The following is a 16,745-nucleotide window of genomic DNA, read 5'->3' as shown; positions in this document are numbered from 1 at the left end:
TTAACGAAAGCGAGAGACTTGACAAAAAGACAGCAGCAGAAATTATCGCCAGATTTACACGCCCATGCCATTTTCAAACAACGCGGCCAGGTCAAAGATCGCGTCTGTCTTAAAGGGGTAGTTTCGTCACTTCACGCAAGTTTCTTCTATCCATCCAGTCTTCTTCCTTGCTTGGAACTTTCTTCGTCCTCGATTCTTTGCTTTCCCCGTCGATCTCGCTGTGTGACCTTTTTATTTAGTGACCTCGAGATTACAGAAAAGCTCAACACTTATTCCACATCTCTTTCAAAATCATGGCGGAGAATGGTGAAGAAAAGTTACTTGCTGTTGCGCGTCACATAGCCAAAACACTTGGCCATAACGAATCCATGGCCGATGATATCTTACAGATCTTCTCCACCTTCGACGGCAGGTTTTCGCGCGAAAAGCTTGCCGAAGGTCAAGCTGGAGAAGATGGATCCGGAGTTGCTGTACTAGAGCGAGCTCTAAATTCGATAGACGGCCAGATCTCTCGCTTTGTTGCCGCGGATCAACCTATCTGGGCTGATCCTGCTGATTCAGCTGCTTTTCTCGATACAATCGATGAGCTCGTTGCTATCATCAGAGAGTGGAGTCCCATGGCTTCAGAGAAACCTATCGGCGTCTGTCTAGCACGCGCCGACGATATGATGCAGCAAGCTATGTTCCGCATCGAAGAAGAGTTCAGGTCGCTTATGGAGCGCGGAGCTGAGTCGTTCGGACTTAATCCTCAGGGAGACGCTGCTGCGATGAATCATCGTTTCGACTCTGAGGAAGAAGACGACGACGACAGAGATTTCCAGAACGGTGATGATATTCAGATCCCAGTGGCACAGCCACTCACTGACTACGATCTTATCATCGATGCTCTCCCCTCGGCCACAATCAATGATCTGCACGAGATGGCTAAGCGCATGCTTGGCGCTGGATTTGGTAAGTCGTGCTCTCATGTTTACAGTGCTTGTAGGAGAGAGTTTCTTGAAGAGAGCATGTCGAGGTTAGGTTTACAGAAGCTGAGTATCGAAGAAGTTCATAAGATGCCTTGGCAGGAGCTTGAGGATGAGATAGATAGGTGGATCAAAGCTGCTAATGTCGCTCTTCGAATCCTTTTCCCCAGCGAACGTCGCCTTTGCGACCGGGTCTTCTTTGGTTTCTCCTCTCCTGCTGATCTCTCGTTCATGGAGGTATGTCGTGGTTCTACCATTCAACTTCTGAATTTCGCAGATGCTATTGCCATAGGAAGCCGATCACCTGAGAGATTGTTTAAAGTGCTTGATGTATTCGAGACAATGAGGGATTTGATGCCTGAATTCGAGTCTGTTTTCTCAGATCAGTTTTGCTCAGTTCTTAGAAATGAAGCAGTTACCATTTGGAAACGATTGGGAGAGTCGATTAGAGGTATATTCATGGAGCTTGAGAATCTTATTCGGCGAGACCCGGCTAAAGCTGCGGTTCCAGGCGGTGGTCTCCACCCAATCACTCGTTACGTGATGAATTACCTCCGTGCGGCCTGCAGATCCAGGCAAACCTTAGAGCAAGTGTTTGAGGACAGCAATGGTGTCCCCTCTAAAGATTCAACTCTGTTGACTGTACAGATGTCTTGGATCATGGAGCTTCTAGAAAGTAACTTGGAAGTAAAATCCAAAGTGTACAAAGATCCAGCCTTGTGCTATGTGTTTCTAATGAACAATGGGAGATACATTGTTCAAAAGGTGAAAGATGGAGACCTAGGGTTGCTCTTAGGAGATGACTGGATTCGGAAACACAATGCCAAAGTGAGACAGTACCATATGAATTATCAGAGAAGCTCATGGAATAAGATGTTAGGGTTGCTGAAGGTGGACAATACAGCGGCAGGTATGACTGGTTTGGGAAAAACCATGAAGGAGAAGCTGAAGCAGTTCAATATGCAGTTTGATGACATATGTAAAATGCATTCTACGTGGGTAGTGTTTGATGAGCAGCTGAGAGAAGAGCTGAAAATCTCGCTAGCCAGGCTCTTGGTACCGGCATATGGGAACTTTATCGGAAGGTTCCAGAACCTTGGAGACATAGGGAAAAACGCCGACAGGTACATCAAATATGGAGTTGAGGATATAGAGGCTCGTATCAACGAGCTTTTCAAAGGCACAACCACGGGAAGAAAATGAAGGTAACAGACACAAATAGCCACTTGTAACTCTTTGTAACGAACCACCTGCTGATGACCAATAGCGAAGTCTTGCAGGGTGGATTTGTAACATGTATTGTATTCCTTTAGACAGGTTAGCTCAGCTCTGTTGTCTTGTGTAATGTTGTACTTTATTGTACTGGATCTTGTTTTTTTTTTTGTCATTGTAAAAAGAGAAAACAGTTGAAAAGATGATATGATTAGGGGTTTCAAACAGTCTGTTTGCATTATTTATCTTCATGTTCTTTGCATTTCCTTTTAACAAATGAAGACGTCTACACCTTCAAACTTAAACCTCAACTAGGAAACAAGACTTTCTTTATTTTGCGAATGATTCTACATGCTGTACGACTTATCCCCCAAACTACAAAAACCAATATTATCAACCATGCTGCAGTCATATTTAGACAAATTAAGCACAACATATCCAAACAATACTATCAAAAGCAGAACCGAAAGATAGTAGAAAACAGGAAGGAAGGACACAATAACTTTGAAATTTTTTTCAACTCTTGAAATAAATAATATAACATAAGTTTCAAAACTGAGCAGAGTAACAAAAGAAACAAAGTGAGTCTAGGGAAATATGAGACGTCTAAAGAAGCATAATAAGGAACTGGAAATCACAAAATTAAGCAGCCTGCTGACCAGCGAGCCTCTTCCTGGCCTCCTCAATGATAGTCAGCTTAATACCTTTACCCTTAGGGAGAGACACCCACGGCTTTGTTCCTTTGCCAAGGGTAAACACATTCCCCAACCTTGTTGCAAACTCATGTCCAGTTGAGTCTTGGATGTGGATTGTCTCAAAGCTTCCCTTATGCTTCTCACGGTTTTTGATCACACCAACACGCCCTCTGTTTCTACCCCCTGTAACCATCACAACATTACCAACATCGAATTTGATGAACTCCACAATCTTGTTGGCCTCAAGGTCAAGTTTGATGGTGTCATTAGGCTTGATGAGCGGGTCAGGGTAACGGATGGTGCGACCATCATAAGTATTCAGGTAGGGAATGCCCTTCTGACCAAACTGGATAGAGCGGACCTTGCAAAGCTTGAACTGAACAGAGAGAAGAAAAGAACTATTGTTAGAAAGCATACCAAGGAACTTATTATCAAAAAGACAACTAAACCCAGACAAGAGGAGAGCAAACCTTTGCTTCCTCATCCTTAATGGAGTGGAGGCGGAAACGTCCCTTGGTATCATAGAGAAGACGGAAGTTCTCGTTTGTCTTTGGGATAGACACAACATCCATGAAACCAGCAGGGTAAGTCTTGTCAGTCCTCACTTTCCCATCAACTTGGATATGCCTTTGCATCAAAATAGAGATCACTTCACGGTAGGTAAGAGCATACTTCAACCTGTTCCTGATGATAAGAACGAGGGGAAGGCACTCCCTGGACTTATGAGGTCCAGATGATGGTTTTGGGGCCTGTGTGTAATCAAAAAGAACATCCTCATTAACACAAATCAAAGAAAGAAATAAAAATAAAAATAAAACTAAGCAAAGAAGAGATTAAAAGACATACAAATGCACCACCAAGTTTGTCAAGCATCCAATGCTTAGGGGCATTAAGCCTCTTCAAATGCTTCTTCAAACCCCTCGCCTGTAAAATGAAACAAATAAAATTGTTACAACAGTATTAAGGTCATTTCCAAATGCGTAAATATATCTTCACGAGCTAGAGCAGCAACACATCTGAGATCTAAGGAGGTCAGATCTAAGGACAATCACCGTGATACCGAAAATATTATCGAATCAATCCAATTCCTATGAAGCTAACAAAATCATTATCTAGGCCACTTACAAAACTCCAGAGAACAGAGAATCAACTATTTAGATGTAAGCAATCACTAAGCTCAGAAACAGAGAGGGAGGGAGAGAGAGAGAGAGGGAGAGAGAGAGAGAGGGAGAGGGAGGATGACGAACCATGATTCAAGTTTGCAAGCGTAGCACCGATCCGAACTACCTGTCTTGGTTTCTTAAGAACAGCTCTGAACGACTCTTGTGAAGTAGTGAGAGAACGAGAAAAACCCTAATTGGCCATTTATATACCCTCTTCCATCTTCTCTCTTTCTAGCATGATATTTGGGTATTATGGGCTTATTAAGTATAGGCCCATTCAAATAGGATTAATGGACTTAATAAACGATGTTCCCTTTTTTTTGTTGGCCTTTTAACTTTTCTTATCTATCTTAACATTTTTTAAGTACATTTTGTACTAAAATCTATTTTGGCTTATAACCTTTTATTTTGTAATATTTGCATAATCAAACCCTTGCCATTTGAATAAATAACAAAATTTAAAAGTAAATTTTGTAATTATATCACAATCAAATCGCAAAATTGGAAACAAATATTTATTACATCAAAAAGTTTCCTTAAAATCTCTCACTAATAAACTGAATCTCTCTCCAATATATTTATATAATCTTATTTGTTTAAAATTTATATTATTACATAAAATATATTTATAATAAAAATACAAATTTTTTTCCACACATTTTGCAATTTAAATTTTTGAAAACAGAGGTATTTAATTCAATCAATAAAGGAAAAGATATATGTACAGACTAATATGTTTACAACTACAGGTGAGCAACTTTTATTTTGATCAAGTATCCAAATTGATCAAGTATCCAACTTTTATTTTGATCAAGTATCCAAATTGAAAATTTTCTTAGTTTAATCCGGTTCTTTATTTAAGAATTTTTTTTTTTAAAAGTTTCAGAATATTATAAATTTAATTTTTTAACAAGTTTAAAATATGATAAATATTAAAACTTTTAGAAGCTGAAAATTATGATATTTTATTTAAGTTGTAAAGAATATTAAAATAATAAAAAATATTCAAACTCTACAGAAATTAAAAGTATTACTAATATTTTAACTCTATAAATATTTAAAATATAATAATATTCTACATAAATATGATTGAACGGGTTTGAGTTTACATAAATATGATTATATTTTTCTGCGGGTTGTCTATATTTAAAATATTTTACGGGTTAAGTTAAAATATAATTTTTTATTTACAATAAAATCGTCCCGCGATGTACCACGGGTATACGACATATATCTATGAATCTACTTATAATACAAATATCATAAAATTATATTAAATCAAATGAAATAAACACGTATAAAACTAAACTATATAAACCAACTACGAAAATGATCAACCAAAGAAATATATTAAAGTTCCACGGGGTAAATCCTAGTCTATATTAACATTTTTGAAGTACCTTTTGGAAAATAACCTTTTATTTTATATTATTTGCAAAATAAATCCTTGCCATTTAAATAAATAACAAACTTTTAAGATAAATTTTATAATTAAATTACACCAGAATTGCAAAATTAGAAATTAACATTTATTACATTTAACAAAATTTCCTAAAATGTCTTCCTAATAAATTGAATATCTCTCCAATATCTTTATATGATCTTATTTGTTTTAAAATTTACATTATTACATAAAACATAAGTATAATAAAAATACAAATTTTTTTTTTCATATGTAGAAATTTGAATTTTTGAAAACGGACGTATATTACTCAATCGATAAAAGAAAAAACATATATGTATAACGTCCCACATCGGGTAGAAAATTTTAGACAATGGTTCGGAACCATTATAAATATGACTAATATGAAACTTAAAATCCAAAATTTTGAATGGAATATTACAACAAAAAAAATTTTACTAAAATTTAGGAATTCCAAAATTTTAAAATCTTGATTGTTTAAAAATGAGTTTTTGGAAAGCAAAAACCAAAATCTCTCTCTAAATCTATAAAACATTCAAGGTTTATATTTTACTTAAATATGATTTAACGGGTTTGAGTTTTATGTTTATCTTACGGGTTAACAAAAAAAAATAACAAATATAATTTTAACATAATTTTTTTAGTCATGTTAGTTACAAAAAATATCCCGTGAGTTAAGTAATAAAAATAACAATCAAAAATACAGTTACACAATCTTAAATACTAAAAAGGTAATAAAATTAACAAATATAACTTAAATATATATATTTTTTGTCAAAAAATTTGTCCCGCGGTGTACCGCGGGTTAAAACCTAGTAAAATTCATGGAAGAAGACAATTTCATAAAATAACATCAGTTAGACGAATGAGGAAATTAGATCTTCAAACCGAAATTATTTTGAAAAAGGAATGTTACTTTTGCTGTGAAAGTTTATATAATTCTTTTTAAAATATGTATTTGATCCCAAATTACTTATTAAGTTTAGTCTATTATTATTTGTGTGGGCGTGAGAGGCTTTACATATTTTTTTTTTTTCAGTTTGTATTTGTCAAATGTGTCCGAGTACCTAGGCCTTTACATATAAGTATGGTCGAGTGGAGAGTATTGAAGAGCAATAGGGTGAGTTGAGTGACGAGTCTGCCGGAAGAGACAATCCATGCGTGCACTCAAAGCCAGAACAGCGATTGAGCCAAAGGCAAACAGAGAGAGAGAGCGACAAGTAAATTTCTCTATTTATTACTTTCTTTTCATATGATCTTCCACACCACATATAATTGAATTGAGTTATTAGTAAAGACAACTCACACATGTTTACGTATATCACATATAAGTACCACCTACGTTCCGTAAACCCTTTTCATTTCTTGGAAAGCAAATACTAAGGAGAATGTTAGGGTTAAAGCAAAACTCCCAGACTAATGTCACAAAATGCATCCTCAGCTCCGTTTATTGGATTAGCAAGGAGATTGGCACAAGGGGCAGAGTTTCTTACTAGACGTGTAGAACCACTTGTCTAAACATGCTTTGTGAAACTTGTACTTGCACGTCACGCAAGCCCGCCTTGGAAGGCTATGATTCGCTGTGTGTATCACACTGTAACATATCGGGCAGTCCTCTACTCCTTCAAACTCTTTATCCGAGTTTCGCTTCCATATCCTTATCGCCTCCGCCAGGGCCCCATTCTGCTTTCAGTAACATATCAAAAAAGAAAAGAAAACATTCAGCCAAGTCATGCACTCGATTGAACTATGTTGATATGGGCTTTAGATGGAGGGAACAAGATTAATCTACCAACTTTTTCTGCCACCTTGTATTATTGGTCTATATGATGGGACTGCATATCATTCAGGTTAACAAAGATCTACATGACTCATAAAGTACAGTACCTGATTACGAACAAACAGCTGCATGGACATCAACCACTTCCTCTGCTTTGCATCGCTTATTCCAATACTTTTTGTGCAATTAACGTCAACAGGCCTTAGTGGGTAAGAAACTGGAAGCCGGATCACGAGATCCATCCCTGTTTCATCCTTCGTATATGTAGCAACTACTTCGTTTGCCGCTTTACTTATGCTGACTGAAAAGCTCTCATCATTAAAGTCTGCCTTCTTTATCTGCGGCTCACATAAACAATGACCAGAATATTTGCAAATGCGTTAGTTAATCTTCACTGCAACTCTCATCGATGAGAAAATCTTAACTGCACATACCTGAGACAGTTCATTCTTGATTAAAGTAGGGCTGCACCACGATCTTGTAAATGCTTCAATCAGAGATGATGTAGAACGGTCTCGCATTTCGCTAAACCATTCTCTAACATAAGCTGGAAGGACGCGTAGCATCAGACCATATATCGCCCCAGCAAGCGAAGCCATCTTTCCAGTTTCAATAGGCCAAAGTGATTCAACCGTTGACAGGGAAGAGCCTGTCATAATCGCATGAGTGGCTGCAGAAGCTACAACAGATAACTCAGACGGAATATCCCCATCTTTTTTTTTCAAGCTATGTGCCATGTATAATTCTAGAGGTATGTGCTGAAAAAGACTATCTAATATCAACGGATTTGCAGTTTTCTCTATATACTGCACCAGTCTCTCTCGTCCTTGTGTTAGTGAAGGAAGAGAGTTAACATGCGAGAGCAACAAAGACCATGCCAGGAACGTTTGCACCTGCCATTAGAAGTGATCAAACAGTGAATGACTTGCCAAAGAGGGAAAATAAACCAAATAGAGTTTTTGAAAGAAATTTACCCTTTCTGGTGCAGTTAAATCCGTATCAAGAAGTTCATTATTTAACTTCTCAACCATACAAGATACTTCATCTCTTAACCGTAGCTTCTCTTCAGATGGCAAACCAGTATTGATTGAGTCCTGGTCATTGAGAGACTCATCATTCAGTGGTGCATTCCCATCAGCAACTATGGCCAGCCTGGAAATAGGCTCGGTAGACAAAACAATGTATGCAGCAAGTTGCAATGACGGGATTGGATTGGAAGAGTACATCATTGCATACAAAGAGCTTATGGCTCCCTTGCTTAGACCCCAAAATTCCACTGCTCTGACAGCTCTATCTCTGGCACGTGGAGAAGAGTCTACCACAATTTGAGCCACCAACTCCCAGAATTGCAAATGATCAACTCGAAATGAAGCAACAATCAATGCTGCCTCTGCGGAATATGAAGCAGCAATAGCCTCAGCAAGACCGGTGCAAAAGAAAAGACGTAGAACACCTTCAAGTATCCGATCCTTAACCGGATCCCATGTTTCATCTGCCAAGGATTTCAGATTGTCTTCACCTTCAGTCGATTTATGCTTTACTAAAGCATTAAGCAACGAAAATGCTGAGAGAGCATTCTGAGCATTGCTTATAGAAGGATCAGAAATAAACACAATATGCCCAAGTCCCTCAAGAGTATCATTCTCCTTCTCCACAGAAGAAACGCCACTAATGAAGTCATTGACGTTCTCAGAAGTTTCCTCCATCACAACCACTGCAGACTGAATCAGACGCTTCAAATTAGAAAAGACAAAATCCCAGTCATCCTCATTAAAATCGTTTCCACAGTAACTAACTGCGATAACAATTAGTCTAGCGAGCAGAATTTGGACAGCTGGAAGTTGGGTAACTACACTTGATGCAACAGGATCTTGCTTCTGCTTGCGGAACAAGTCAAGCAGGAGTGTTCTCTCTTCATTGCTCACATGCCTCTGTAGTTCCTTTGCTTCTTCAGCCTTTTTACTTACGGGATAACAAGAGATAACAAGCTGAAACCAATCCTGCATATCTAATAAAGACAAGAAAAAAAGAAAAAAATAAAACAATGATCAGCTAGACTTGCAAAACAATATATAAAGAACAAAACCTCAGTCTTAAATTACTTCCTCGAACGTCCATCTAATGCCAATTATGACCACTTCTCAGGTGAGGACTTCAGAATATCACTAGGTCAATATTGTAATCCTTCATTCAAATCAAAGCTTTGATAATAGAAGTTCAAGATGAGATCACTAGCCCTTAGCAGTGAAAAAAATGAGAAAATCAAATCGGGCCTCACCTTCTCCACTTTGCCAGAACACCAGAGGAGGGAATGACAAAGTTTTCTCCAGCCAATTTCTAAACAAAACTTCCAGTGGCAGCAAAATATCTTTACCAGAAACACCAGATTTTATTTTTGTACGTAGTGGTGAAATTAAAATGCTCATAATGAAAGGAATGATTCTCAAACACTTTGTGCTCGTCTCTTCTCCTATATAAAGTTTATCTGTGAGCATTTTGAAAGCAACCATGGCTTGTTCTTCTCTCCAAAGGTCCTCCTTGAACAAAGTGTGAAGCAATGACACTAGAGCCCTCAAAAATGGTTCTACGATATCCTCTATGTTATTATTAAAGTCAACCCACATGTTCCCCAAGCTCTCTATCTCATCCTCTCCATGTACAAGGGCACCATTGAGTAGTATGTCAAAAATGGAATTTAGTAAGCTCCCACTCGACGGTTCACTCTTACAAAATGAGACAAGCGTTGGCAGGAAAGAAGTTTGAACGTTACTCCCTGGCCACTCCCACGTGCAGAGTATCTCTACGGAAAGCCAAGCTTGAGAGGAAAACCCATCATCTTTGCGTCCAACAAGAAATCGGTGAATTCCCATTTTCAAGATCAGGTTGTTAATGAAAGAAACAAATCTTTCACTCCTGGATTTCCTCAATTCACACAAATGAACAGGCCTTCCATGGGTATTTATGCTAGCTGACGTGCTGGGGCTGACCCACATAGGCCATATATCACTTTCAAGCAGGAGCAGGGAACATATCTTTTCTTTATCGCTTTGATCCAGTGAGAGATATTCCAACACCTCGGTCATCCTAGAAGCACACAATAGCGTAAGTTCACAAGGTTGCAGACTATCCTCAAGTAGGACAATGGACCTAAGGGACTGAACCAAAATGATTGCTGAACTCTTCCTGGCATCATAGTCTATGGATTTCCAGAAGTGATTATCCATCTTAGAGTAAACAGCGTGAATAAAATCACACACAAGATTCCGATCCTTTCTCTTCTCTTTGGACTCATATTGCGTATCATCCATTAGTGATGTTATTCTACTCTCCAAGTCAATGATTAAAATAGAAGACAAAATAGTTGAAAGTAGAGTGGCGTCCTGATTCATAGCCTTCAAACTGAAGAAACTACCATTAATAACTTCAACTGCAAACTTAGCAACCACGATCACGTCCACAGTACTGCTCAAATCAAACTCTATAGCCTCAACAGTAAGAGATGAACATATATCATTAACTGAGCATAGTGGTGACTGTTTGATAAAAGATAGCAGCTTTCCGAGGATTCCTTTATATATCAAGACCAACGAGCTTCTTGACACAAAAGAAATATTGCAGTCTTCAGTTGAACCACCCAGAACTGAACTGCATACACAAAAATATGCAATAAGAACTGAGAACAAGCAAATAAGCAATATAAAATTGTTTGATACTGTTTAAAGATATGCTGACTAACTTACCACAGGAACTGAGCCGCAGAGGTTGTAGTCCCTGAGGAGGAATGGACAAGACTTATCGCAGTTGAGTCTATGAGTCTATGATGCCAATGCTCTGGCAGAGAGCCTACTCTTTGATTCAACTGCCCAGAACTTCTTTTTGTAATTTCACCCCTTGCCTTCTCTAAAAGCACTTTCATGGCAGCCAGATTATTGCAACCCTGACGGTGTTGATTAAATACATAAAAAATGACATCACTCCACTGCTGAGTGAAACATTCATCATCAAGTAATGAAAGTAGGAGATCTTGTCTAGCTGCAGTTGAAGAGTCAGATACATCCATAGACCAAGGAATGAAAATCTCTTGAAAAACTTTAATGAACTTTTCTGGGCTCATATCCCTCCCCTTTTCAACAGAGATAAGGGTAGAAGTCTCTACATCATTAATTAGTATCGGAACTATCTTTCTCGGTCCAAACACTGATACTGAAACTGACAAAAGCTTCACACCATCTAACAATTCCTAAAAAGAGAAATACAACGCATAAACATCATGAGCTAATCAAGTATAAACATCATATGATTTACGACATAACAGGGTAATATTGACATAACTTACAGATGATCTTATCCACGGGAAAGCCTTGAACAGCAGTGGCCCCATAAACTGATCCAAGGGCCAACTCTCACCTTCCAAAACTGAGTATCTCTCCAATAACAAAAGAAAATCAATCATTTTTCCCATGCTACCCGCAACTATCTCTAAGTTTCCCTGCTGAAGCATATTCAAGAAGCTCTCTTGAACAGATTCACAGAAAAAAGATAGCAGGTTCTGCTCGAGTAAATTAATCCCTGAAAGGATTTCTACGATGCATCTTCCTAGCTCTTGCCGATAATTAACTGAATTACCCATGCCAAGAGTTTCAGCTGACTTCCTCTGAATAGGTGGAATGCTGCCCTTAGATAGTTCAAAGAAGTCTGCCCATAGAATCTTCACGAGAACTTTATCAATTAGATCAACCTGGAGATCATGAATGGAATTGGGACCAACGCAGTACTTTGAAGCATTATGTAATCCCCAGAGGAAACACTCAGTTGTTGCCCGAAGAAGTGATAACTGATCCGCACTTGAAGAATCACATATACTTCTTCCAGCCAATAAGTTTTTGAAAAAATTCACGAAGAACTTATCAGCTTCTATAGATTTTATTGGTATAACTTCAAGGAACAATATCAGTGCAGGATAAGAAACCCGTGGGGATCCATAACAACCGTTCTTTAGAAACTGCCATAAATGATTTAGAACAGATTTATGAACATTTAGGTAGACCCAGCTCTGAGGATATTTTCTAGAGAACAGCAATACAGCCTCCCACATTGATGAGTGGCAGGTTGGATTATTTTCCCGAAAAACACCAAGCAGAGCTGGTGCAAGACATCTGATATCGCCTTCGCCAAAGACTTCAGGAACATTTTTAATGAAGCTGCTTAATAAAGAATAAGTGGCTGACCGAATACTAGGGCTCCCAGATTTTAGAAAGTTCAGAAAGCATTTATGGAAAGAGAACAACTTCCCAGCTGTGGAGATTGCCACTGCCCTAGCCTTTGAGAAAAGTTTAGATTCAGAATTAATGTTTGCAGAGACAGCTTTATCAGGTTCGCGGAGCAATATATCTAGAAGTGTAGCCAATGCCATCAGAGATGATGATATCATCTGAAACAACAGAAAATAAGACATTAGAAAAGAAAAACCAAAGAAGGAAAAATTGCACCACAGCATGAAGAATCACCAAGATGGGAGTACCTGCTGGTACATTTCTTCTAATTCATCTGAAGCAAGTGCTTTATCAGATAAATTTTGAGGTGTAAGTTTGAGATTTTCCTCCACATAAGCAAAAATCTCAGCTGCACATAAATTCAAGGCGTGCAATCTCTTTTCCTGGGTAGGAAATGCTGCCTGTTTAAACGTTAGATAGCTAAATGAAAATCTGAACATCAATGCTATAACAAAGTACTTGCTGAGCAGAACTAATGGTTACTGATCTAATAAAACGACAAGAGAGTTTAAATCGGCAGTGAGGCATCCACACATACAGTAAAAAGTAACCTCCAGTAAGAAACGAGGAGCCAACCTGCAAAGATGACTTTGCTGCTTGAGAAACTTCAAATGCCAAATCAAACTGCGAAAACCACCAGGGCCCCATTATAGACTTTAGATGAGGTGCTAAATCTCTCCTGAGTAACACATACGAAACTAAGAATTAATACAGAATATCAAAACATACGGAGAAGGTAAAATAAAGTATCACATGCATGCTAATACAATGTCTGACACGCTCTATTTAGAAAAGCTATGCTAAGACAATGTTTGACACGCTCTATATAGTCATGCTTCTATAGCAATTAGCAACAAATGAATCATTCCAACAAAATATTGACAATATCTTTGATGTAGATTTTAGGAGAACCTCAAAGCTAAATCATATCACTCATGACACAAGAAGACTACCTGACACCCAAGTGTATGATACTATTAAGGAAATAATTGAGACACTACATCATGGCAAGAAAAAGAATATGCAATAGAAAATTGAGAGTCAAACCCGGCACCAGTGACAACATTAGTCATGACGTCATGTGTAGCTCGCCGAACGTCTCTATTGTAGTCTAGTATCAACTTCTTGTACTCAAATGTCTGGACAAGTACGAAAAAAATAGACAATCAATAGTGGAAAACGAACAACTAAATGCACTGCAACGTGAGAAACAGAGTGATCAACATCCTCCAAGGGGAAGACTAATTTGAGCCAATTCCATCAGCCTATGCGGTATCACCAATCTTGATATTATTAGCATATCTATAACATTAAACTTAACACAATTTATGAAGATAAGGAGTTCTTCTTTGTTAAAAGAAAGCATTAATCTAAAGGTTCACCCCTAGTATGTATTATGTAAACAAAGGAACTTAGAAACATACCCATTGTGGGATTATTGGCAAAATTTCCTTCCCTTTCTTTTGCTTAATCAGTTCTGACAGGGAAGCAAGGGCTTTAATCTGTTGAAGCAAACAAAACACACTCAAGCAAACTTAGAAAGAGCAGGGCTTGTAATCGATTGAATAACCAGGAAAGCCGTTACCTTTGTTATAGGGTCTTTCCTTGAAAGACGTTGCAAGTGCTGGGCAACTTCACTATCCAAATCCTACAATCCCATCCAAAAATATAAGAAACTGGCAAACAAGAAGGCAGAAACAAACGAAGAAGGGACAGGTAGAATCAAAACGACAAACATACCAAGGGAGCAGAATCTTCGTTTGATATAGAAGTTTCGAATTTAGAGCTACCTACATAGCCGCCAAAACCTACGGCTGCAGCTGCAGAGCCAGACGGCAACAGAGAAGCTGCCAAGCTGTGTTAAGGAAAAGCTCAATTCAGTACCGAAGCATAAACTATACGCAGCAGTATAAGATATAATTCGAGGAAATTAAAGGAGAAGGAGAGGATGAAGGAACAAAGTTTCACCTGCTGCTGGATGGACGAGCTTTGCTCCTTGCAGCATCTCCTTTGGGTTTGCCCATCTCCTTCTGCTCTAGACGGAAAAGCTTTGGTTAGAGAGAGAGAGAGAGAGAGAGAGAGAGAGAGAGAGAGATCGGTCTAGCAAAATGGTATTCAGGAGGAAGTCAAGGATCGGAGGGGGATGGCGGTGGCGTCACCGCCGTCGTTGGAGGAGGCAATAAGAGTTTGTCGGGTCTTAAGGATTCGCCCATTAATATTGGTTTCACTGTGTCCGGCCCAATTGTAGACGGCCCAACTAATACTTTTAATTTTAAACCTAAGTAAAATTGGCTTTTAAAAATTCACAAACAGCTTCTTTGTTTTTTTTTTATTAATTTAGTGTTTGTTATATCAGACCACGGTTTTGAAAAAGTCGATATAACCCCATAATTGTAAATTATTCACGTATGTTCTGTCTCTTGTTCATATTTCTTCAAGTCATGTCAAAAGGCCTTATATTATGTATCTTGTAATGTGCCCATTTGGCCGATGTCATGTCAAAATGTAAGGGAATTGTGATTATGTTTTGCATCTAGTCTGTATATAAATTCTACGATGTTATTAAATTGTAGACTACTTACTATAAATGACAACTAATTATGCACGACGACGGATTATTTTATACTAGTATAGTACCCGTCCGATGGACGGGTTATTTTTATTTAAAATTAAATTAAAATAAAAATTAATTATAACTATAAAAAATAATTTCTAAATTTTTTTTTTGAAAAATTAAGAGAAATTAATTTCATTTGGAAAGATGTTTTATTTGGTTTGAACTATCAAATAAACGTGTATATATATAGATCTCTCTTAAAATTCGTTATTAAACGTTAATTATAAATCTAGTAATGTTAAACTGACAATCTCCAAAAATTTTGGGAGCTATTTGAGAGCTATTCACCATTACTTTTAATATTGCTAAAATATTTTAAAAGATCTTAATTTAGCAATCATCCTCTAAAACATGATTATACCATTTTGTAAAAATTGTTATTTCTTAACTTTCAATTTTTCAAAAAATCATTCTCAGACTATGAAAATTAATTAATTATTATTTAATATGATGGTAAAGTTCTTTCAAATTAACATCAATCTAAAATATGTTGTTAAATATAAATATAGTCATTTATAAATAAATTCATATAAACAACGCAAATAAACATAAAGATTCTAAAATAAATTATAGCATAATTGAGGAAAACATTAAAAAATCTTTCAAATACTAATTATAAAAAACTACATATTTTTTTTAAAAAATTTTAAAATTACTATATTACGATTTATATTGAACTTTGTTATCTTTAATTTAAGCTATAAAATTATTTTCGAAAACATTTTATTCACCCTTATGTTTTAGACAATGAAATTGCTCAATGGCATAATACATTCATACATAAATTAAAAATTAAACAAATATAACATATTATAAAATAAAATCATGAATAAAATTATGTATTTAGTTAAACTCAATATCTAATTTATTTGTAAACTGTAAATCCTAATTCTCCTTTATGAACCCAAACTGAGAAATAACCTTGTTTAATTGTAAAACCTAAATCTCACTCCTCTTTAATAAACCCAAACCGATAAATAATCTCGTTTAATTATAAAATCTAAACTACAATGCACATTTATAAACTCAACATATAACCCTTATTATTGTAAAACCTACAACTCGCAAAACTAAAAATTAGGTTAATAGTTGAAAGAGAATTTTTGAGAAATACCCCTTTTGGTGTACCCGTTTTTAAAAATAGACCAATTTCTATCCATTTTAAAAATATCCCTTTTCAAATATGAAAAATTGTAAACTTTTATATAGTTTATAAGGTACATCTAGATCATCATTACTATTGGGAGACTCAATACAAATATTTATAAAGTTTTAAAAAGGTTCTGAACGGCATTTATAAGACTTTTATAAGGTTTTTATAAGGTTTACAAAGTTTTTATATGTTTTTAAATAAGTTTTAAAAGGTTTTTAAAAGGTATATATATGGTATTTAAAATTTACACACATAGAAAGATAATTTGTGTCTAAATATATAAGCTTACACATTTTTTTTTATAAATATCAAAATTTTTACTTTTTTAATTTATAAAAAATACCTTTTTCCATACCACTTTTTAAAAATACCCTTATTTCAAAATTTATTAAAAACCACTATAAATGTTGAAATTTATCCAAATATGTGTGTAGTCTTCTAGAACCCAAGAACCTTTATATACA

The 16,745-nt window shown here is 36.5% G+C and overlaps 3 protein-coding genes across 3 annotated transcripts; 1 reads left to right on the top strand and 2 right to left on the bottom strand.

Annotated features, from left to right (window-relative positions):
• Positions 1-50: 50 nt before the first annotated feature.
• On the top strand, positions 51-2,420 carry LOC17876790 (exocyst complex component EXO70B1). Its single transcript, XM_006282274.2, has one exon. It carries the CDS (start codon positions 294-296, stop codon positions 2,166-2,168), a length of 1,875 nt encoding a protein of 624 aa, XP_006282336.1. The 5' UTR covers positions 51-293; the 3' UTR covers positions 2,169-2,420.
• A 249-nt stretch (positions 2,421-2,669) lies between these two features.
• On the bottom strand, positions 2,670-4,224 carry LOC17877305 (40S ribosomal protein S4-3). Its single transcript, XM_006280910.2, has 4 exons — positions 4,120-4,224; positions 3,719-3,796; positions 3,343-3,621; positions 2,670-3,248 (listed from the first exon to the last, which is right to left on the bottom strand). The coding sequence occupies exons 1-4, from the start codon at positions 4,120-4,122 to the stop codon at positions 2,820-2,822; spliced, it is 789 nt and encodes a 262-aa protein (XP_006280972.1). The 5' UTR covers positions 4,123-4,224; the 3' UTR covers positions 2,670-2,819.
• A 2,443-nt stretch (positions 4,225-6,667) lies between these two features.
• On the bottom strand, positions 6,668-14,681 carry LOC17876299 (E3 ubiquitin-protein ligase listerin). The gene is made up of 14 exons (XM_023779752.1): positions 14,480-14,681; positions 14,252-14,366; positions 14,097-14,159; positions 13,936-14,013; positions 13,559-13,650; positions 13,088-13,190; positions 12,760-12,912; positions 11,575-12,669; positions 10,979-11,478; positions 9,517-10,883; positions 8,213-9,246; positions 7,673-8,131; positions 7,346-7,576; positions 6,668-7,141 (listed from the first exon to the last, which is right to left on the bottom strand). The coding sequence occupies exons 1-14, from the start codon at positions 14,533-14,535 to the stop codon at positions 6,914-6,916; spliced, it is 5,574 nt and encodes a 1,857-aa protein (XP_023635520.1). The 5' UTR covers positions 14,536-14,681; the 3' UTR covers positions 6,668-6,913.
• Between the last annotated feature and the right edge of the window lie 2,064 nt (positions 14,682-16,745).

This window comes from Capsella rubella, unplaced genomic scaffold (genome assembly GCF_000375325.1).
Source record: "Capsella rubella cultivar Monte Gargano unplaced genomic scaffold, Caprub1_0 scaffold_8, whole genome shotgun sequence".
In the NCBI taxonomy this organism is placed as follows: Eukaryota; Viridiplantae; Streptophyta; class Magnoliopsida; order Brassicales; family Brassicaceae; genus Capsella; species Capsella rubella.
This window is presented reverse-complemented; position numbering and strand designations above follow the sequence as displayed.